Below are 22406 nucleotides of genomic sequence, written 5' to 3' on the forward strand. Positions count from 1 at the left end.
AATTCCAAAAAAAAAAAAAAAAAACACTACTACTAACACATATATACATGTTTCAATGCACAACAAGATAGTGTACAGCTCAATCGAGAAAAAATGAATACGATTCCTACATTAGATCTGCTTACAACAAGAACCTAATGACAAGAGCAAAATTTCAAATGGATCCAACACTATCAGTTCCGAACTCAAATATCAAAATTCTAAAGCAAAAGAAACCATGAGAACATTTTTCAGAATTTCACGTTGTGATTGAGCTAGAAAAGCAGATCCGAGAAACCAAATAGAGGAACAAAGAAGCTCGAAGCTGTGGAGATTTTTATTTTATTTTCTAACCTTGAAATCGAAAATGGCAGCCGCACAAACCCTTTCCTTGCTAGCGTCGAAGGAATAAAAGTTGAACAAGACAACTAAATACAAGATGCGAATTAGGGTTTTTGCTTTCTTTATTGGGGCGCCTTATGGATACTTAAACTAGACTGGGTTAATGGATCTTCACTATTGGGCTTTATTGGGCCTTACTAAAATCAAACCTGATATTCGATGTCAAACGCCGCTGTTGCACAATTAAGTCTTATGTTTCGGACTCAGGTTCTCCTTCCTTTGTTTTGGCTTACGAGATGGCTAAGAGATTCACAGCACAGCTCCTCGTTAGCAGTATGATAAATAATTTTCTCTTCTCGACTTCAAAATCACTCAATTTGTAGTTTATTTTGAGCTTCTCATTTAGTTGCAATCCTTTTCTCTTGCAGGACTCGCTGCTTACACAACTGATCAATCACTAAGGCAACTGTTTTCACCTTTTGGTCAGATTACAGAAGGTACATTCACAAAATCGAATGTGTCACCGCTCTGATTATGTGTCCCAACTAATTTTTTCGTTTGTATGTGTGCGTTGTTAGCTCGTCTTATTAGGGACCAGCTAACACAGAGACCTAAAGGTTTTGGCTTCGTCACTTTTAAGTCTGAGGATGATGCACAAAAGGCGTTACAAGCTTTGAATGGGAAGGTGGTGATCCATTTCTTCACTCGCTTTTAAAATGTTGTATACGTTCTTGCTTCTTGATTTGAATTGAATTGATCTTGAATTAGAAAAACAAAAGTTTCTTTTGTATAATCCTAATCGATTAAGTGTATATATGCAAAGATTAGTGTAGAATGAATTAAGCTCCTTAATATTGGACTGAGTATTGCATTTGGTTATCTGTTTTCAGATTGTTAATGGCAGATTAATATTTGTGGAAACTGCAAAGAAAGTAGAAGCACCAACAACAAATACGAAGAGTAACCAGGCTTGAAGAGGACACACACAAACACACAGTCATTACAAAACAACATAAGGATCTTCACCAAAATCATTTTAGAGCTCTACACTGTTACAACTCTGAAGAGTGGATGCATTTCCTGAGTTAAGGTAAAGCCAATAAGTGAAACAACACAGAAGATCTGTAGTTTAATTTGAGTTGAGATCACTTCTGATGTAAACTTCCTTTAGGTTGAGCATATTTGATTCTGATGTTTCTGCCTTCGAGTAACTGAACAAAACGTTAGCAAGAACACAGTCAAGGTTTTGTTAGAATGCAATTCATGTATTTGGTTTTGTTGTATACAATACCTGATTGTTCATTGAAGCTAAGGCACTTGCAGCTGCTTCTTCTGAATGAAACAACACAAAGCCATAACCTTTTGATTTCCCGCTCTTGTGATCACATATCACTTTCACTGTGTTTTCACATCCAAGAACAAAGCCATAACTCAGGAATTGCATTTGTTTATCCATATAGGGATTTTGCACAAAACTACCAGATAATTTCATGGCGGCGATTCGTGGTACCTTCAATAATGTCACCAAACTTTTCAAACTCACTCTTCAAAACCGGTTCGTTAGTATCGTAAGATAGACCTGCATTGGTAGTATTAATATACTCAGAGTTTCTATCGCGCATTTTCACAAACACATTGTGTGCACACATTTTTTGTATCACGGATAGATATAAAAGTATTATTAACCTTATGGATTCCTCAACCGCAAACAGACGAATCCAAGATTGACAAAAAAAAAAAGTTACCTCCGACGAATAATTTAGAGCAAGATCCTCGAATTGTTAAATTCCGCAGTGGAGATGTAATGGGGCTACAACGAGCAAAGAGAGAAGTGAACATTTTGAACTCTTTTCACCACATGAATTAATTATCTCAGTGAATAAAAAGGGTGTGATAATGGGAGGGTCAAAGACTTAAAAGTGGTTAATTAATATTTAGCAAATGATGATACGACGAGTGGGCCAAGAGATTAGAACATAAAAATCTTATACTTAATCAGGAATTGACTTAAAAACCAAATACATAAAGATTAAAAAGCTTGGATTAACTACATTCACCAAAGACCAGTACAAACTACCAACAAAACGTAAAGAAACTAAGAGATTAATTAAGCTTTCTTAGGAGACTTGGCTGGTGATTTGGAAGCTTTCTCTTCGGTAGATTTAGAAGCAGTCTTCTTAGGCAAAAGCACAGAGTGAATGTTCGGCAAAACACCACCGTGTGCGATCGTGACTCCGCTCAGAAGCTTTCCCAACTCTTCATCGTTCCTTATCGCAAGAAGAAGATGCCTCGGAATGATCCTCGTCTTCTTGTTATCTCTCGCAGCGTTCCCAGCAAGCTCCAAAACCTGAACAAAATAAAATAAAAATCGAATTAGAAATTGACTTCTCTGAGAAATTAACAGTTCAAAATGTTCAGATCTGAATGTATGGACTTACTTCGGCGGCGAGGTATTCGAGGACGGCGGCCATATAAACCGGAGCACCACCGCCGAGCCTCTGAGCGTATCGTCCTTTCTTCAGGAAACGAGTGATTCTTCCAACAGGGAATTGAAGACCGGCTTTGATCGACTTCGAAACCGATTTGGTTTTTGTACCGCCGGCTTTCCTTCCTCCGAAAGCTTTCTTCACTTTCCCGGTGGTTTCCATTGCTACGGTTATCGATTTCTGAGTGTTTGATTTTGTATGGGAAGAAAAAGTTGGAGATTTGTGATTTGCTTTTGGAGGTGCTCTGTGTCGTTTTATAGGTGAGAGGAAAAATAGAGATGGGGGATGTTTTTTGTCCGTTGGATTTATTGTTATCGACGGTGGATATTGAAAATACCACGATCCGCGTGATTGGTGAATTAGCCAATGAGAAACGTTTCATAATTTTCGAACAGGCACTAGTTTTTTGTGTTTTTTTTTGGGTCTCCATTTTTTAACCTCGGCGCTTTCATTATTTGGGTTTTTTTTTGGAAAATGGATTTTAGTTTTATGTTAAAAATCATGATTACTGTACATTGATTTTTACATAGTGTAAAACGAAATTTATAAACCCAAGTTCTAAGAAAAAAAAAGAGCTTTAAACACACCCCCTCATGGTTCAGTTACTTTAAAACAAGAGATTTGGAAGCTCCATAGTGCACCAAAAATACAACATTTCTTATGGCGATGTTTATCATGTGCTATATCAACAACTCCGAACAAGATATATACAGGCTGATCCAATTTGTGAAAGATGTTGTCTGAAGGAAGAAACTATCAATCATTTATTGTTCAAGTGCAATCATGCACAGTCGGTTTGGCGAAGTGTGACCATTTACAATAGACAACATCATGGTTTCAATGGTAGTCTTGAAGATAATATCCAATTTTTGGTTAATCTTCATAAGATACAGTTTGTTCATCTCTAGAACAGATTATTACCATTTTAGATGTTGTGGCGTATATGGAAGTCAAGAAATGATATTTTTGTTTCGAAATATCAATTGTGATCCAGCAAAAGACGCACAAAAATGTTTTCAAGAGGTTAATGAATGGTTGGAGATAAATCAGTTACAACATGATGACATAGATGGAAACAACAATGGTCATCGGCTTCCTAGGAGTCACAGTCAAAGCCATCAATGGGATCCTCCCCCGGAAGGCTGGCTTAAATGTAACTTTGACGGTGGTTTTGTTCAAGGAAGAGCATATACGTAAGTACATGTTGGTTAATTTTCGTGATCATGGTAGGATTATCTTATCAGGTTGTGCAAAACTTCAAGCTTCTTATTCTGCCCTCTAATCAGAAGCTTTAGGCATCCTACATGCTCTTCAGGTGACATGGGCACATGGGTTTCACTATGTCTGGTTGGAAGGAGATAATATGGAGTTAACGAATCTGATCAACACAACTCACAAGATAGGATCTCTTCTATATGATATTCGCTTTTGGATGTCGAAACTTCCATACTCTTCTCTGGGACAAGTTAATCAAGAGAAAAATGCAGACGATAAACTTTCACGTCATTATACTTTCACGTCACGACTTCGAAACAGATTTGGTTTTGGGACCGCCGACTTTCCTTCCTCCGAAAGCTTTCTTCACTTTTCCGGTGGTCTCCATTTCTCTCAAGAGATTGATTGATCTGTGGATTTGAAAAAGAAGATATGAGAGATTTTGTAAATATGATATGTTTAGGATTCCCGGTACTTGGTGTGGTTTTTATAATAAGTGAAGGAGGACAAAATAAGGGATGAGGATCTTTTCATCCGTTGGATGTAACCTTATCGACGGTTGGTAATGGATAGAGTACGATCCTCGTCTTGACCTACTAGCCAATGAGAATCGGATTTGGATTTTCCAAGCGGCGCCCGTTTCTTTTTTTTTGGTTTGTGTATTTTGAAAATTTTTGGGGTTTTGGTAATTTGGTATAAAAATGGTACTAAATCAAAATTATCCACCGGTTTTAATGTTTGGTCAATATTCAACCAAAAAATAAATACTTTTAGATTACTCACTGACCACAATAGTTCATAAATCTCTTCAATTTAGATGATGTTTGGACATAGGTTTTACCCCACTTTAGCAGGTTTTCTTTTAGTCCATCTAGCAAACAGTCAACAGAGTTTCTAGAAGGATTGAGAATAGAGCGAGTTGGGCCAGCAACACACCTAGATGGCCTGTTAAGATGCTCGGTCCATTTAAAAGATGGCCCGAATACGAACAATCGCCACAACTTATTCTGTGGGAAGGTTGTTAAAGGGTGGGGATCAGGGTTTGAGGAACGTCTCGCGCACCAATAATCTACTGGTGGATGTTGATATCCACAGTGAAGGGTTAGGATCGATGCCCTGCAGGGCCAGCTTGGAGTTCGTTTGGGCGGCTAGCGGCGGGTTAGCAGGGTCCACAGGCGGTCCGTTGGGACAGCTAACGGAGGGCTAGTGGGGTCCACTGGACGGGTTGTTACAGGTTTTATTGTGATTTTACTGATTATTTGTGGTCTTGTGAACTTTTTAATATTGAATTTCTTTTAGTTCGATCTGGGAAAAAGTTTGAGTTTTGTTATGTGAGTGTTATTCATTACTTATATTGTATCCACAAATAGTTATTCATTTGAATAAGTTTGACAAATAATGTATCCACAAATATTGTATCCACATATAGTTATCATGTGGACAAATATCGTATCCACAAATTGCACTATAACCCCATATGTTTCCATATGGACACGTTGTCATAGTCACCTGAATTGATGTGTATTACTTCTATTCTGTATGAATAAACACAAGTAACTATCTATTAACAATACTGCAATTGACTATCCACTTATCATTGAACAAATGTTCAACGACAAATGGATACTATATAATTCAAAAATTCATCAAAAATATAGCAATATGTATCTTAAAATATAGAAATATATAATCATAACATATTGTATATAAATAAATAGATAATTTGTTTTATGATAACCATTTAAAGTGTTAATAACAAAAAAAGAAAAAAATAGAAAAAATAAGGAGGAGAGGGGCAAAATTATCCAACTAACAATGACACCTAAACAACAAATTTAAGAAAATATATCAAATTTGTAAAGTGGATGTGGATGCAACAAGTTGAACCCAAAGTGGGTGTGGATGCAGTAAACTTTTTTTGTTCCTACCTATCACCTATGAAAACGATTATCTAAAATCTGAATTCTCATACTTATCAGACGTCTTTTTCCTTATTTCCATAAAAAGGAGATAGGTCTTAACATTTATTCGTTGTAAACTTGTACGTGTTAGTCCCTTATCATTTTCAATGCATGAAAAGTTATTAAAACGTTTCACTAGATATATATGGAATTCAGTGTGAGAGTAGCTCTAGTTTCAAATTCCTAAATGCCCTTCTAGATAATGATTATTCGGTTCATTTATCTTAAGAGTCTCAAATCAAATCTTATTTTCTTGTTAGAACAATTATACATGTTTGAATGTTAGCCAGTGAGATATGATATAATGCAAGAAAAAACGAACTCCAACTAAAAGTATATTTATAAAAGATAGATTGGAAGATCTAGCGTTGTCGAAATTAATAATGTGAAGTGCAAGTGCTAATGGTTGAAAGAGTATATACTCCATAATGAAGAAAGTCATTTTGTTGAAATGTAAGCCTTTATTTAGTACCGGCATGAGGGCCTCTAATGCTAACGTAATATCATATATAGTTTAAGAAATGTCTAGATCTTAAAAAAATGAGATTTGTTGTTGTTCGGAAAATCAGAATCCAAAGAGTTACGGGATATGGTGTTATCAAGAATCTGAAAGCTCGAAGGAAGTAGTAGGCTTTCGGATATCGATCGACTTGACTAACAATGCTATTTGGAACAATGGTTCGACAGACGTTTATAGTAGAGAAATAGGCAAATATACGAGCAAAGCAACTAAGATACATCCAAAATAATTGTTTTTCCCTACATTATCGGGTACTCTAACAACTGTTTTAAACTTTCTCAAATAGTCAGTTTCGATAGCAAACGGTCAAAATCGTCAACAAATTTTGGATATCTTTGAAGATACATCGAGTTTGTGTAGAGACATGCATGATGTTTCTCTCCTAATCATATTGTGCTATCGAAAACATTAACGTGTTATGCTTTGTCGTCTAGTTTTGAAAACATACGCTTTCTTTGTACTTTGTAGTATTGTATATAGGTTTGAAATAACATTTGCTAAACTAGTTGATATCAAAGAATCAACAAAGACAAATGTGTATAGCGCGTGTAAGCATCATTGCATATATTCGACGTGGCATATTATGAAAGGAATATTCCAGCTCGACTAAGCTGGCCTCCATCACCGGTTATGATGATAGTTGAGAGCCTAAAAGTGGAGCCAACCTGATGAGAGAGAGAGAGAGAGCTATCATATTCATATGCGTCGTCTTCGACCTTTCATTCTAAATTCTTTCCTTTCTAAGATAGATTATTTTCTTTAGTTTCTTAACGACGAATTAATAAAATGTTGAACTATTCTTATTGGCTGGTCAAAATATATAGATTTTTTCCTTTTTCTGTTCTCCTAAGATTTTTTGCTTACGTAGCTACAAGTAAAACTTCATTATAGTCTTTAGGCATTTTAGACAGACTATTTGTGTTTAAAACTAGATTGTGGTGTAACACACTTTTCAAATTTTTAAAATATTTAACGTTTGACAACCAATTTTTTGCCAATTACATTTTTTGGCTTTTATTTTTTTAAAAGTTTTAAAAATCACTTTTTTTTTTCTTTTCCTTATTTTCCATTTTTTTAAAGCATCAAATTCATGCTTTAAAACTAAATAATTTTTAAAATATTCTTTTTTTTCTCCCTTTTATATTTAAAAGCTCTACAAAAGTATATACATTTTTTTTACATATTTTATTTTTAGAAATTAATTATTCTCATTTTTTCTCTTTCTTTTAAGATCCATTTCAATAATAAATTTTATTTTTTCACCATCATCACTTATAATACTATAAAAGATTTTATGAAATTCATGATTAATAAGAGAATAACATTCAAACAATGCATTGATTAGTGACTAATAGATCTTTTTTATATTTTTGCATTATTTAAAATTTTAATAAGTTAAGAAATTGAAGTCTGCAACTTCATTTATTTATTTCTTATTCTCATAGTTGTTTGTTTTTAATTAGTTTTTATAAAAAAATCACATATTTGATTGACTTATATTTTTCAAAATTTTATTTTATCATTAATGAAATTTATTCTGTCATTAAAGTGCTATATGAATTGATTTATGACATAATATTTATTTATTATTAATATTTATAATAATAATAATAAAATAACAGCTACAACTTAAAAAGTTCTTGGTAAACAATCAGATTTAACAGTTAAAATTTATACAGTTAAAGCATCTACAACCAAATTCTCTGCTGCTAAAATTTTAAAGTCAAAATCTTTACAGCAAAAAATAACAGCTGTTACCAATCAGGGCGACATGCACCTTTTATATGTGAACTTTTTCTTTTTGTGAAATAATAGGTTGGCAACTTGGCATGGATGATTGAAAAAATCAAATTCTTTTTTTTTTTGTTTGGTTATGTGACAAAGAAGTATATATATCTATCATCTTCTAAGAAATTCTATAAAGAAAGAAAGAATTTTCTTAGAAATAAAGTAATAGTAAATAAGAATTCTATATTTGGTTCATTTTTGTGGAAAACATGTAATAGATAGATAGAATACATTAGAGGTTTGAAATAATAAAAAAGTAAATATATTGAATGAATGTAAAGAATAAATATAATAGTTTATATTTGGCGTAAAGTAAAATCCACATATTGTTGTTACATAGGAACATACAATAAAATTTTGCCAAAAAAAAAAAAAAAGGAACATACAATAAAATAACAACAACAAAAAATCACACATTGTTACATAGGAACATTTGTGCTATATTCCATAGATGGGTGACTATTATTGAAATTTTTTATCATGAATTTAGGTTGTTGAATATATAATAAATTAATTAAATCAAGATTTATTTCTAAAATATTACAAAATGAATGATTTTATTTTATGTGATTATATTATGCTTTTTATGGGTTATGTAAATAAATAAAGCATACAATTAAAACGCTTTACACATACACACACACATGTTTATTCGGACTAAAGCGTCCGCATAAAGCTGAGGAAAAAAAGAAAGAGAGAAGACTCTCTCACACCACCACACCCCAAAAGACAAACAATAGACTCCTCCAGCTTATTCGTCTCTCTGCAATAATTTTCTCTGAAACTTTAAGCTTGATTCAGTTCAGCCATGGTGAGCTCGATTTTGTTTTTTTTTTTTCCCCTTTCTCTCGTATATGTCTCTTTCGCTATTTTCTCTTGCTTGATTTGAAGCGTGCTTCTCGATTCGAGTTCCGTTTCGTCTTGGAATTTTCAATTTATTTTTATTTTCCGATTTTTAGTTCTCGCCCAAAGTTCTAGTATATGATTAGATCTGGATTTGGTGGTTTTAGATCTCTGAGATTTTTGGATTTTGTATGGTTGTAGGAACTGATCTAGGATATTAAATCGGACGATTAAACTCTACGATTCCACTGTGCTTGTTTGCGTTTTGAAAAATCATGAAAAATCTGGGTGTGTCATATGTGTTTTTGTTTCTTCCTTTGAATTTTAACTGAGTTTAGGGTTTCAGTGACAATCTTGTGTTGGATTTTTTAACTTTCTCGCTTCTCTGGGAGTGTAAATTGTTCATTTTAGATATGTGTTTTGATTCTATTGATGTGATTTTGTGAAATTGATATCTTGATAGCTCTGTAACAGCGTCCATATATGTGTTGTGTGGATGTTAACTTGCGTCTTCCTTTTGATATAAACACTACCAAGATCTGTACATGGTTCCATTACATGTTAGTAGAGATGTTTAGTTTTGGATTAAAGATCTCAGACCATATGTGTGTTTTGAAGAGAGAGTTGTATCTTAATGTAATTTGTATTTCTCTGAGCTAGTTTTTGGATTGAAGGTCTCAGACCATATGAGGTGTAGGGTCTAGTAGTATGTGTGTTTTGGAGTGAAGGTCTCAGAGGCTCAGACCATATGGGGTTGTATCTTAATGTTCTTTGTTTTTCTTTTTTGTGTGTTGGTAACACAGGCTAATGCAGCATCAGGAATGGCAGTCCACGACGACTGCAAGCTGAAATTCATGGAACTGAAGACGAAAAGGACATACCGTTTCATCGTTTACAAGATTGAGGAGCAGCAGAAACAAGTGATGGTTGAGAAAATCGGTGAGCCTAACCAAAGCCATGAGGATCTTGCAGCAAGTCTTCCAGCTGACGAATGCCGTTATGCTGTTTTCGATTTTGATTTTCTCACTGCAGAGGATGTCCCTAAGAGCAGGATTTTCTTCGTCGCATGGTAACTAAGCTTAACTACTATCTCTATTACTAATATCTACTATAAAACCTCTCTATCTTGCTTCACCCTTTGTTTTCATAAACACATCTCTTGTTGTTTTTTTGCCAAGGTCTCCTGACACAGCAAGAGTGAGAAGCAAGATGATCTATGCGAGCTCTAAGGATAGGTTCAAGAGAGAGCTAGACGGAATTCAGATTGAGCTTCAGGCAACCGATCCAACCGAGATGGATCTTGATACTTTCAAAAGCCGAGCCACTTGATGGAGAAATCCCCTTCAAAAATTTCGGTTGAATCAAAACTTTTTACCCGGTGATGCTTTTTTTCTTAAAGTTTGCTGTGACGGTGCCAACCAAAACAGCTTCAATTTATCGGTCTTTGGTCTTTTGTCGTTGACGTCTTTTTTTTGTTTTTTTGTTTTGGGTCCTTAATAGTGTTTTGTCTTAAAACTAAAGGAATCTGGCTTGTGCTCTCTTTTACCATTGTGGAAGAAACTCGAACCATTTATCAAACAAGAATCCTATTGGCACATCTTCGTCTTCACATATACTATAAGATAGTAAAAGATGTATGTGCATGTTGATAGATTCTTTAATTACACGAGTATTACACAAAGCTTTCGGGTTTGAAGGATTAGGATAAGTCTCAAGAACGAAAAGATTTGAGCAATCGAGCCTGGTCCAACAAGATAAACTGAGCTCAAAACATTAAGAATTCTTAATTGACTCTTTTGATTATTTGGAAACAGAGACCCAACCATTGGCAGTTGTTGTTGTCCATTGCTCTTTCTACGCAAAGCTTTCAACTGTCAAAATCATGAAGACTTGGATATAACTTATTGAATTGAGTAAGATATAAATTGTCAGAATACAACAAATTTCTTAGAGTGAACCAAAAAAATGTCAATAAATACAATTACAATTAGTAAATCATAATCTCTATTTTATGATGCTCTTTAACAATATTGCTAATATAGTTAAATGATTATTATTTGTTGACCAGAAGAAGAATAATTATATGCTTACCATTTATTTTCATAAAATAAATTGAAGAATATACAGAGAAAATAAATAAATAAATAAATAGAGATATACAAAAAGCAGATTGAGGTTCTCTATATATTGGGGAGTATAGCTTCCAAATAACGCTGAAGAAAAAGAAAAAAAAAAAAGTAAAGAGAAGAGTCATATTCGTTGAAAAACACATCATTCATTCCTTCTTCTTCTCTGCGTCTCCTTCACCCGAAATTGTCTCTGACACCGTTTTGATTCAGCCATGGTGATACTCTTTATTTCACTTGTTATTATTATTATTATTTTTTTTCTCTTTTGTTTGTTTCCAGTTCCTTCGTATTTAAGCTTGATTCTCGATTTTTTTTTTAATGCTTTAGTCTCGGATTTTGAATAGCGATTTTGGCACACTAGATCTGGTGGATGGATTTGTTTTCTCCAATTAGATCTTTGAGTTTTTTTTGTTTTTATGTGATCCGGCGGTATTTATCTAGTTGTGTTTCGTTTGCTGGAATCGAAATCATGAAGAATCTGTTTGTTTTTTTTGCTTGAAGTTTTCATTTGAGCTCATAGTCACTAATCACTATTGAACGTTTCTACGCTAATCTTCGTTTGTATGATCCGTCGAGCTTGTTGTGATTGTTGAAATTGATTTTTTTGTTTTCTCGTTTCTCATAATGACTATAGTTGCAATTGAAGTATATAGATTGTTTACTAGAGATGTATTTAGCGAGTAAATCACCAGTTTATGTGTTTGAGCTATTCTACTTTGTTAAAGGTTCTAAAACATAAATCCTTGGCTTTAGCATTGTGTTGATTCAATTATACTCCTAGCTTTGTGGGATCTGGATATGTGAATCTTGTTGTTTTATTGAAAAAAAACAGGCTAATGCAGCGTCGGGAATGGCAGTTCATGATGACTGCAAGCTAAGGTTTCTGGAGCTTAAGGCGAAAAGGACACACCGTTTCATTGTCTACAAGATTGAGGAGAAGCAGAAGCAAGTGATTGTTGAGAAAGTTGGTGAACCTATTCTAACTTACGAGGACTTTGCTGCAAGTCTTCCTGCTGAAGAGTGCCGTTACGCAATTTATGATTTCGACTTTGTCACTGCTGAGAACTGCCAGAAGAGCAAGATTTTCTTCATTGCATGGTATAAACTTATCTGCTAGCCTAAAACCATGTGTAACCTCGCTTCTCCATTCTTACCTTGTTTATATTTTGCCAAAGGTGTCCGGATGTAGCAAAGGTGAGAAGCAAGATGATCTATGCTAGCTCCAAGGACAGGTTCAAGCGTGAACTTGATGGGATTCAAGTTGAGCTTCAGGCAACTGATCCAACTGAGATGGATCTTGATGTTTTGAAAAGCCGCGTCAACTAAAGAAAATAAACTTTCTTTGAATAAGCAATTTCTATCATATTTTACTATTCTGAAAATGGTGTTTTCTATTCTCTTACAGTTTCTTGTGACTGTTAGAAGAAGAACCTCTCACCCTTCTCTATTTCTATCTGTCTGGTCTGTTTCCTGTGTCTATGTTGTTACCTTACAGTGTTTCATCTATATTCAAAATTATCGCAAGGTTTGTGCTATATATGTTTGCTTCCTTTGTCTCAACAATACAAAAGCTTATGATTTGTGTAAGATGATTCCTTTAAGCTTCGCCTTGTGCTCTTTGTTACAGAGGGAATATAGAGAACAATAGTATTCTCAAACAACAGTAGCAATAGGGTTTAGGGTATACAACTAGACCTTTCTGAAATCTAGACTAACAAAATTATTTCCTATCTATAAATGGTTGAGATGTCAACAAATGTTTCAACTTGTACAATTACAAAAAGGGATTAGGATTTTGAACTAGAGTCATTCGAAATAGTTGTTCTACTGGTTTTGGTGTTAGGTTTCAAGCCTTGTCTCAACATCTCATTCCTCAACTCGGTAGCCTTCCCCATTTCTCCTGCCAAACAACAACCGTGTATTATGATGTTATATGCTACTCTATCTGGCCTTATGCCTTTTTCCGTCATTGAGTTCCATAACTCAATCGCTTTCTTCACATCGTTCCTCCTACAAAGCTCATTGATCATTGTTGTGTAGGTTATACAATCAAGGGAAACTCCATCGTCTATCATCCTTGTTATGAGCTCAGAAGCTTCTTCCATTCTCCCTTGTCTACAAAACCCGCGGATCAACATATTGTATGTAGCGGTGTTAGCTAACAGCCCTTTCAATATTGCATTGTGGAGTTCCACAGCTTTCTGCATGTCTCCTTCTCCTTTGGTGAGAATGTCGAGAAAACAACCGTATGTTACTTGGTTAGGAACCAAATTTCCAGGAAGCATTTTCGAACAAAGCATCTCGGCTTCATTTACAAACCCGGCTTTGCATAATCCGTTGATAACAGCAGTGTAAGTGACTTCATTAGGTACACACCCTTCAGTTATCATCATATCCCATAAACCAAATGCTTCCTTGAAATCTCCAGTTTTGCTCTTTGCATCAATCATACTTGTATAGATCACATCATCAGGCTTGAGTCCTCTCTCATGCATCTCCTTTAAAAGTCCAAGAAACATCTTTCGATCTTTGTGCTTTAAACTTCCATCTATAAGAACACCATAGCACACAAGGTCCAAATCCACCCTTCTTTGTAGCATCTCCTGGCAAATGCTTAACGCTTCCTCCAATCTTCCTTCTCTACAAAACCCGTGTAAGAGTGCAGTGTAGCATATCTCATTCAGCTCACAGTTTCCCCTGTGAAGGCTATCCACAAACTCTTTGGCTTCCGAAGCTCGACCTGTGAAACATAGCCCGTGTATCAACGGTCTATAAGTGTATGTATCAGGCACAATACCTTTCTTGATCATCTCATTCTGCAACTCAAAGGCTTTTGTCATGTCCCCTTTCTCGCAGTAACCTTCAATCATGACATTATAAGTCACTCTGTTTGGCTTAACGTTCCATTCTGCCATCTCGTTAAATAGCTTTACTGCATCACAGAGCAACCCAGCACGAAAAAGTCCTGATATAAGCGTGGTGAATGTATAGATACTAGGCGCAATACCTTTCCCTGTCATCTCATGATAGAGCCTAAGTGCCTTGTGTATTTTCCCTTTGGTGCAATATCCACCCATCAATGATGTGTATGTTACCACTGTAGGCTCCAACTTTCTATTAATCATCTCTGCCATGAAACTCTCCGCTACACTAATGTCACCGAACTTGCAGTGCCCGTTGATCAAAGAATTGTATGGGTATACAGTTGGTTTCAAACCAGTATCAATCATTTTCCCCAGGAAGCTAAATGCCGTGTCCAGTTTCCCTCTTCTGGAAAACATATCTATCAAAATTGAATAGGTCACATCATTCGGACACAAGCCAATTGTCCTCATCCTTCCAAATAGCAACTCAGCTTCGTTGAACTCTCTACCTTTGCACAATGAGTCAATCAATGCGTTATACACAAATAGATTAGGTGACACACCAGATTCTGCTACTCTTTTAACCAAGTTAAGCGCCTCTTTAATCTTTCCCCTCTTCCTTAATCCCTCCACCAAAATTGAAACTGCAGCTTCACTAGGAACGAACCTCAAACGTAACATCTCATCCATCATATCCAATCCGACCTCAAATTCTTGCACTTTACATAACCCGCAGACTAATGTACAATACGTCACAACATCTGGTTTCAGCTCTTTTGTAGCTAAATCGTTCTTTATCCCAACAGCCTCCCAAACCTTCTGCTTCTTACAAAGCCCATCTATCAACACATTATATGGAACTACATTCACATCACACCCTGTTGCCTCCATATGAACAATCATTTCTTTAGCTCGAGTGAGATCTTTCAACTCACACAAACTACGTATCACTCCAGTGTAAACATATACATCAGGCCGAACCCCTACATTGATCATATCGTTAAACAACTCCATCGCCAAACCAAAATGCCTAAACTTAACCAATCCATGTAAGAGGGCACTCAAAGTTCTCACTTCAGGCAGTAAACTAACTTTCGTCATCATCTTAAACACTAAAACCCCATCTAAAGCTCTCCTACTTCGTACATAATGCTGAATCAACAAATCAAAACTCAAGCTTGAACTAAGCTTACATTTTCCATAACAACTAAAAAGCGCATCAAACACCTCACTTGGCTTCAGCGCACGAAGCAGAAGCGTCTGCAACAGAGACGAAGCAGGCCAGAAGAGATTAGCTTTGACCAGAGCGTGGATCAAGATACAAAACGACGCCGTGGAGTGGTCGAATCCTCGGTGCAAACCGAGGAAATTGAAAAACCTCAAACCCAATTTGGGATCATCAATGGTTCCGATCAGAATCTCTTCAACATGACCAGGCTTCAATCTACTTGAGACGAGCTCACTGCTCAATGCGACCTCCCAGCTCCGTTTCCCCCGCAGGATTCTTTTGACACCATCGACGATTTGCAGATCTTCAGCGACTTTACAGTCTACTTGAGAGGGATCGAACAAAGAGCTTACGTTTCCGCATGTATGGCGAAAATGAGAGCATGTTCTTGATCGAATCAAGCAAGGGAGCTTCATCAAAAGAGGTTCCACTGTAAAAAAAATCAGAACCAGCATTTGTCTGTGTTACACAACGAATCGATATCTGGGGACCCGACCGAGTCGGATCATCTCCGGTCGGGTCAATCTCACCAATTATAATTGGGCTTCACATTGGGCTCTCAAGAAAACATGGGCCGATGCAGAAATGTTTTGACGGTGGTGGGGGCGGGGAAAGGAAAATTTCACGAGGAGCCTAAAAAAGTAAAAAAAAGCGCCAAACTCGACACGTCAGCAGTCCTTGCCACTAAGAGTATCCAATAAAGAACAGTCACGTGTACAAGAGCTTTCCTTCTTTTTAAGATTCCTTTTCAATCGTCGATATCTTTCCATTAGAAAGCAGATCCAACGGTAGAGATATCGATCCGCGTCAATCTATTTCAACCAATCATATCACTCCATAGGATCTATATAAAATCGATTTCTCAAAGTTTTTACAAAGCAAACACAAAGCGATTAAACCTACTCCAATCTCAGATTTGTTAACCCTAGAAAGCTCGAGAGCTCGAATCAATGGCGCCCAAGGCAGAGAAGAAGCCGGCTGAGAAGAAACCAGCTGCCGAGAAGCCGGTGGAGGAGAAATCAAAAGCCGAGAAAGCTCCGGCGGAGAAGAAACCAAAGGCCGGGAAGAAGCTTCCGAAGGAAGCTGGTGCCGGAGGCGACAAGAAGAAGAAGATGAAGAAGAAGAGTGTGGAGACTTACAAGATCTACATCTTCAAGGTGCTGAAGCAGGTTCATCCAGATATCGGAATCTCGAGCAAAGCGATGGGGATCATGAACAGTTTCATCAACGATATATTCGAGAAGCTAGCTCAAGAGTCGTCGAAGCTTGCGAGGTACAACAAGAAGCCTACCATCACTTCCCGGGAGATTCAGACTGCTGTGAGGTTGGTTCTTCCTGGAGAGTTGGCGAAGCATGCCGTTTCTGAAGGAACTAAGGCTGTTACCAAATTCACCAGCTCTTGAGTAATTGAGTTAGGGGTCTCTCTTTCTCTTATCATATGGATGTTACTGGTTTAGGGTTTCATGGAATTTGGAAGATCTGAATTATGTTTATTAGACTGTGTCTTTTATTAGTTATGAAGTATCTGTTTCGTTTGCTTTTGTAAGTACTGCTGCTTTTGATATGTTTTGGAAACTTTAATTGCTCTTTTTGCGTCACGACCCTATCGTATTGAGAGTTTATGCCTTTGAGAAATTACAATGTCATCATTTCAGTAAGTGCTCCCCTCCCAGTTGATCATAACATAATCTGTATGTGTATTAATATATTTCGACTGTTGATTAGTGAATAACTGAATATGGTGACACGTAATTGTGGAAGTTTATAGTGGTTCTTAATCATGAAATCCAACTTGTACCTCCTACTCCAGCTGTTGCCTTTTTTTTTTTTTTTTATTCGTTGTTTTGTTTGTGTTAGACTTGCAAATATTAGTCTCTCATCTTCATTCCTGCTTTGTTACATGTTGTTAACTATTGATTACAGTGTATGTTTCCTCACTCTTGATCTTTTCTTTGGATTGATATATGAATATGATGCTTGGCTTGTTCTTAATTTTGGCTTTAGGTTTTGTGAAGTGGATTACTAGATATCTGAAAAACCAAGAGAAGGACGAATCAAAATTACAATATTAGATGAACTAGAATTGTGTGATGAAAAAGGCATTGCCAGACAATTTAATTGACTACCCCATCATATTACTTCAAATTTTAAAAAATTTGTCAAGATTTTAAAATTCAAGAACCTCGCCTAATGACAACAACCAAAAGAGAGATGTAAAAATATATAGCTTATTAATATCTGTTGGGAAATAATTGAGAGCAAGGCGTTGAAACTTGAAACCATATGAAAGTCAAATTACTAGTAAACGCTTACTCCTTAGTTACCATTTCTTAGCTGATAATATTTCTGTAAAAAAAAACCAGAAAATTCTAAAATAACATTCCTTATGTTTATGAAACGGAACGAGTATTATTAGCTAAATTAATTAAAATCTATAACTACTATAACTACAAGATTCAAATTTCGAGTATTATTAGCTAAATTAATTAAAATCTATAACTACTATAACTACACGATGAGCACGCTCTCACTCTACGTTGTAGTGAAAAAGGGAATGGAAAGTATTGGTGCGATATATGTGAGACAGAGTTGGATCCAAGTACATGGTTCTATACATGCTTTGATTGTGGAGTCACATTGCATGTGGAATGCGTACTAGAAGATTTCTCACGTCTCATGCCAGGAGGGATCATTGATACTGTCGGGGAATAGAATTTTGATGTGGTTCTTAACAATCACAACACTCGACCATTATGCAGCATCTGTGGCTCTCGATGCAAGGTCTCAGTCATCTTAAAGGTCTGCGATGAACACAATGTATACATATGTTCTCGTTCATGTTTTTCTGATACTATTTTAGCTAGTTCAGGTTGATTGGGAGTTTTGTTTATATCTTGTGTGTGGAAAGGGTGATTTATTCATGTGGTTGTATTATTCGCTGCCCTATCTACTTTATTTCCAAGGATCGAAATGTAATAGAGATCGAAGAGTGATTATGATTTCTACTTTCTAGTGAAAGATGCTGAGCAAATCAAAAAACTATTTTACTTTGCTTGTCTTGCAAAATAACTGAGTCGTGATTTCAAATCTTACAGGTACCGTCCGTTATTGTAGACTAATCTAATCTTAGAGACCTTCAACAACAATTTCCGAAACTAGAGAACGCAGCTTTAATAGTGTTCACTCTTCACTATACTTTTCCACTTTTATCAGCAAGAAACTAGCTAGAATGCAATCAAACTCATTGCTATACGAGAGCATGATCACTTATAGTTATCAATGGCCTTAATTTTGGTTGGTCGCCACAAAGTTTTGTTTTCTAGGTCATACATATTTATTGAAAAATCATCACCTGATCGAACACGTCTCTGCCTCTTTTGGCCACTACGATTAGAAGCTTGACTGTAATAACTGACCACGTCTCTCCCGGGTCCAACTCGCCGCAACAACCAACAACCCTAATCGGAAATCAAACCGATCTGCTCCATACCAATCAGCCAAGGTCCAAATCCGATCTACATTTTTTAAAAAAATAGCATGTTACAATCTCCAGCCATTTGTAAATAATAAAAAGGTTTGAGTCATAAAAAAATGGCATTTTTATATAAGTCAACGGAGTCATCATCAATCAAAGAGACAATAAAGAATAAACCATTGTCAATTTTTTTTTTTTTTGGTTTGGTGACAACTATCACAGCCTTAATAAATCGTGATTCGCATTAGATTACATGTAGAAGATGATTCGAAGTCTAAATCTCCTCGAATGTATGTGTGATTGCACAATATCTATGATCCCTTTTGTTATTATTGACAATTACATCATTTTTCATTCTTTTTTTGTGTTACAAGGTAATTATCTAACAACTATTAGATGTTATGGTAGAAAATACATATTCATTTTTTATTTTAACATTACTTCACTTTTCAATTTTGTTTTGTGTTTTCCTAAAAAATAACTATGATTATCAAACATCTAATTCTTATACATTTGTTTTTTTTTTCTTATTACAAATTCTGTTTTATCTTGGTTCTTTACCTTCTTTTCAAAATTCTTATATATATTTCTTTAATAGGTCATAAATAAAGGGTAAATACAAAAACTAATTAATTAATGTCCAAAATGTACTACTATAGATTTGATAAAACCATATTCTGAGAAAAAACTTAGTTACCACAACTGAAGATTAAATACAAAATATGAATTACATGTATTGAAAAGTGAAACATTTTAAATATGAACTACTTGTATCATTTATCGAATATGCCATTTTCTACTAATACCGTTTGAATGATTTGGTAATATTTAGAGAGATAACATTTGAAAGTTCTAATTACAAGGTAATTACGTAACAACTATCAGATGTTATGGTAGAAAATACATATTCATTTTTCATTTAACAATACTTCACTTTTCATTCTTATTATGTGTTTTCCTAAAAAATAACTATGATTATCTAACATCTAATTCTTATATATATATTTTTTTTTTCTTATTACAAGTTCTGTTTTATCTTGGTTCTTTACCTTATTTTCAAATTTCTTATATATATTTCTGTAATAGGTCATAAATAAAGGTAAATACAACAACTAATTAATTAATGTCCAAAATGTACTATAGATTTGATAAAAATATATTTTGAGAAAAAACTTAGTTACCACAATTGAAGATGAAATAAAAAAATATGAATTACATGCATTAGAAAGTGAAACATTTTAAATAATACATTTAAATATGAACTACTTGTATCATTTATTGAATATGCCATTTCCGACTAATACTGTTTGAATCAGTTTGAATGATTTGATAATATTTGGAGAGATAACATTTGAAAGTTCTAATTACAAGGTAAAATACCTAAAAACTATTAGATGTTATGGTAGAAAATACATTTTTATTTTTCATTTAACATTACTTCACTTTTCATTCTTGTTTTATGTTTTCCTAAAAAATAACTATGCTTATCTAACATCTAATTCTTATATATTTGTTTTTTTTCTTATTACAAATTCTGTTTTATCTTGGTTCTTTACCTTCTTTTCAAAATTCTTATATATATTTTTGTAATAGGTCATAAATCAAGGTAAATACAACAACTAATTAATTAACTTCCAAAATGTACTATAGATTTGATAAGGAATATTTTATGTAATATCTTAAGGAATATTCTATGTAATATTCTCTAAGACTTGTACTATAAATAACGAGGCTTGGTGAAGAGTTTCATTCAAGCTTGAGCAAGTGAGTTTGAGCGAAAGTCTTAAGAGTACTTGTAATCCTTTGAGTGTTTAAATAATAAAGCTTATCCCTTTGTATAAAGATCTTTCTTATATCCTTACATAATCATTCCAAAAAACACTTCCTAAAAACTTAGCCTTGATCCTGAAAATATCCGTAGTGGTTGTACCATTATGTGTGTGTAATTTTGGTATCAGAGCCATGGCAGTCTAAACTCTAGCTCTTCTCTTCCGGAGAGGTAATATGCCATGACGTTGTCTTCTACTATGCTAGTAAGAAAGTATGCTCTGTGGTTGCCATATTAATGGATCCTCTACATCAGAAATCTAACTATGCTTAGAAAAACGGTATGGAGAAAATTTTCTATGAGATTGTGATGCTCGAAGTACCTTGAGGCTTTTGGTATAGTAGATGTGTTGCCTCGGTTTGTGTAGCGAAGCACCTCTTGATTCTTTTATCTATATTAGTAGTACATAAAAAAAAACAAGGAGACAACTTATGGATTGTTATTACTTCAAAGGTTAGAAGAGAGTTATAGTATTCAGTCTTGGTTTTTGGTTCTATCATATATTATGGAAAGTTCATCTTCTTTGTCTAAAGCTGTCTCTTTTCGAGGATCAAATTCTAAAAAAGTTGATTACTTATATGAAGTAGAGTGTTTGAGTGATAATAGTAAAGTTCCTATTAACCAACTCGCGTTACTTAATCCTTACAAAGCTTTCACCAAACCGAATTCCACTTCTCCAAAAGTCATTCGTCAAGTGTTCGTCCCAAACAAGCATAACGCAAAGGAACTCGTTCTAGCATCTTCGTTAAAACAATATCTCATCCCGGCGACAGAAACAGAACAGATGATTCCCCTTAGACTCAATGAAGGCATGATACATTACTGGCGAACTCAAGGATATACCCATCTTCACTATGGAGTAATACGTTTGGCGCTAACACTTCATAGCGGAAAAAACTTACCAATTTTAGCACGAGTAGCTCTCCTTGACACTCGATACAGGGAATATCAGCACGCTTGCATTGCAACTATCCAGACAACACTAAACGCTGACACTGTTTTCGTCACCCTCTTCCCTAATTTCAACATGGCATTAGAAGACCCACATATATATCAGAACATGCAAATCCAGCTGCAAATCATAGGCGCCCCACAGATTGGAAACATGTATGCAGCAACACTCCACCATCAAATGGCATATAGAGTCCAAAATCATGCAATGGACTTAAGTCTCCCCAGAGACACTGAAGATGCGCTACTCATACAATTGGAGTCACAGCACAGCCCATCGTGCATCCATATTCCTAGACAGATTCCTAGAGATGAGCTTGTCAAGTTACTTCCAGAATCATGGGTTACCAATTACGAAAAACTCCATTACCGGAGCACTCCAATACAATCGGTAGACTCTTCTATCCAAAGAAGAAAAGATGGATCTGTAGAGATTGCTTTTGAGCAACAAGAAAAAAAATCAAGACCAACGACTTTCTGCACAGAAATCAACACAATTACTCCTTTTGAAGACGCTCAAATCTTGGAGTTAAATTCACGTTTATCTGGTGTTCCAATCTCATCTTTTGATTCGCTAGGAAAGGCCATTTACTCATTCCAAGATGAAACGGGCCACAAATTCTTTGATGTTTGCGATTGCCAACGTTGTCAGATGAATAGCTCCGATGATGATGACACCCCAAGGCGTAGGAGAAAAAAGAAAACTTCACAACAAATCCTCAAAAAACGATATGAATCCGGAGACCCACAAGTTGGCCTTCTCGGAGAACCAAATGGCAAGAATTTTGAATACTATG

At 35.3% G+C, this 22406-nt stretch overlaps 8 protein-coding genes across 8 annotated transcripts in view; 4 read left to right on the forward strand and 4 right to left on the reverse strand.

Annotated features, from left to right (window-relative positions):
* LOC104762101 (40S ribosomal protein S15a-1) overlaps positions 1-438 on the reverse strand; it is a 1589-nt gene extending 1151 nt beyond the window's left edge. Inside the window, exon 1 of the mRNA XM_010485329.2 lies at positions 334-438. The gene's annotated coding sequence lies outside the window, so the exon portion shown is untranslated. The remainder of the gene's footprint in view (positions 1-333) is intronic.
* On the forward strand, positions 478-1315 carry LOC104762103 (cold-inducible RNA-binding protein-like). Its single transcript, XM_010485332.2, has 4 exons — positions 478-654; positions 750-818; positions 900-1006; positions 1212-1315. Exons 1-4 carry the CDS (start codon positions 618-620, stop codon positions 1293-1295), a joined length of 297 nt encoding a protein of 98 aa, XP_010483634.1. The 5' UTR covers positions 478-617; the 3' UTR covers positions 1296-1315.
* On the reverse strand, positions 1274-2237 carry LOC104762102 (glycine-rich RNA-binding protein 2, mitochondrial). The gene is made up of 4 exons (XM_010485330.1): positions 2067-2237; positions 1832-1900; positions 1613-1719; positions 1274-1532 (listed from the first exon to the last, which is right to left on the reverse strand). Exons 1-4 carry the CDS (start codon positions 2158-2160, stop codon positions 1467-1469), a joined length of 336 nt encoding a protein of 111 aa, XP_010483632.1. The 5' UTR covers positions 2161-2237; the 3' UTR covers positions 1274-1466.
* On the reverse strand, positions 2272-3047 carry LOC104762104 (probable histone H2A.7). The gene is made up of 2 exons (XM_010485333.2): positions 2760-3047; positions 2272-2668 (listed from the first exon to the last, which is right to left on the reverse strand). The coding sequence occupies exons 1-2, from the start codon at positions 2967-2969 to the stop codon at positions 2429-2431; spliced, it is 450 nt and encodes a 149-aa protein (XP_010483635.1). The 5' UTR covers positions 2970-3047; the 3' UTR covers positions 2272-2428.
* On the forward strand, positions 8943-10731 carry LOC104762105 (actin-depolymerizing factor 3). Its single transcript, XM_010485334.2, has 3 exons — positions 8943-9102; positions 9938-10203; positions 10313-10731. The coding sequence occupies exons 1-3, from the start codon at positions 9100-9102 to the stop codon at positions 10461-10463; spliced, it is 420 nt and encodes a 139-aa protein (XP_010483636.1). The 5' UTR covers positions 8943-9099; the 3' UTR covers positions 10464-10731.
* LOC104762106 (actin-depolymerizing factor 4) lies at positions 11332-12798 on the forward strand. The gene is made up of 3 exons (XM_010485335.1): positions 11332-11478; positions 12096-12361; positions 12439-12798. Exons 1-3 carry the CDS (start codon positions 11476-11478, stop codon positions 12587-12589), a joined length of 420 nt encoding a protein of 139 aa, XP_010483637.1. The 5' UTR covers positions 11332-11475; the 3' UTR covers positions 12590-12798.
* LOC104762107 (putative pentatricopeptide repeat-containing protein At5g59900) lies at positions 12856-16119 on the reverse strand. The gene has a single exon (XM_010485336.2). It carries the CDS (start codon positions 15808-15810, stop codon positions 13051-13053), a length of 2760 nt encoding a protein of 919 aa, XP_010483638.1. The 5' UTR covers positions 15811-16119; the 3' UTR covers positions 12856-13050.
* Positions 16217-16990, forward strand: LOC104762108 (histone H2B.11-like). Its single transcript, XM_010485337.2, has one exon. It carries the CDS (start codon positions 16306-16308, stop codon positions 16756-16758), a length of 453 nt encoding a protein of 150 aa, XP_010483639.1. The 5' UTR covers positions 16217-16305; the 3' UTR covers positions 16759-16990.

This window comes from Camelina sativa, chromosome 18, assembly GCF_000633955.1.
Source record: "Camelina sativa cultivar DH55 chromosome 18, Cs, whole genome shotgun sequence".
NCBI lineage: Eukaryota > Viridiplantae > Streptophyta > Magnoliopsida > Brassicales > Brassicaceae > Camelina > Camelina sativa.

Coding starts and splice junctions, on each gene's coding strand:
- LOC104762105 (XM_010485334.2), top strand. Junction 10,204..10,312: donor AGGATTTTCTTCGTCGCATG/GTAACTAAGCTT, acceptor TTTTTTGCCAAG/GTCTCCTGACACAGCAAGAG.
- LOC104762107 (XM_010485336.2), bottom strand. CDS start 15,810: ATGCTGGTTCTGATTTTTTTTACAGTGGAACCTCTTTTGATGAAGCTC.
- LOC104762108 (XM_010485337.2), top strand. CDS start 16,306: ATGGCGCCCAAGGCAGAGAAGAAGCCGGCTGAGAAGAAACCAGCTGCC.
- LOC104762102 (XM_010485330.1), bottom strand. CDS start 2,160: ATGTTCACTTCTCTCTTTGCTCGTTGTAGCCCCATTACATCTCCACTG. Junction 1,720..1,831: donor GTTTGGTGACATTATTGAAG/GTACCACGAATC, acceptor GTGAAAACACAG/TGAAAGTGATATGTGATCAC. Junction 1,533..1,612: donor TAGCTTCAATGAACAATCAG/GTATTGTATACA, acceptor CGTTTTGTTCAG/TTACTCGAAGGCAGAAACAT.
- LOC104762106 (XM_010485335.1), top strand. Junction 12,362..12,438: donor AAGATTTTCTTCATTGCATG/GTATAAACTTAT, acceptor ATTTTGCCAAAG/GTGTCCGGATGTAGCAAAGG.
- LOC104762103 (XM_010485332.2), top strand. CDS start 618: ATGGCTAAGAGATTCACAGCACAGCTCCTCGTTAGCA. Junction 819..899: donor TTTTGGTCAGATTACAGAAG/GTACATTCACAA, acceptor GTGCGTTGTTAG/CTCGTCTTATTAGGGACCAG. Junction 1,007..1,211: donor TACAAGCTTTGAATGGGAAG/GTGGTGATCCAT, acceptor ATCTGTTTTCAG/ATTGTTAATGGCAGATTAAT.
- LOC104762104 (XM_010485333.2), bottom strand. CDS start 2,969: ATGGAAACCACCGGGAAAGTGAAGAAAGCTTTCGGAGGAAGGAAAGCC. Junction 2,669..2,759: donor TCGAATACCTCGCCGCCGAA/GTAAGTCCATAC, acceptor TATTTTGTTCAG/GTTTTGGAGCTTGCTGGGAA.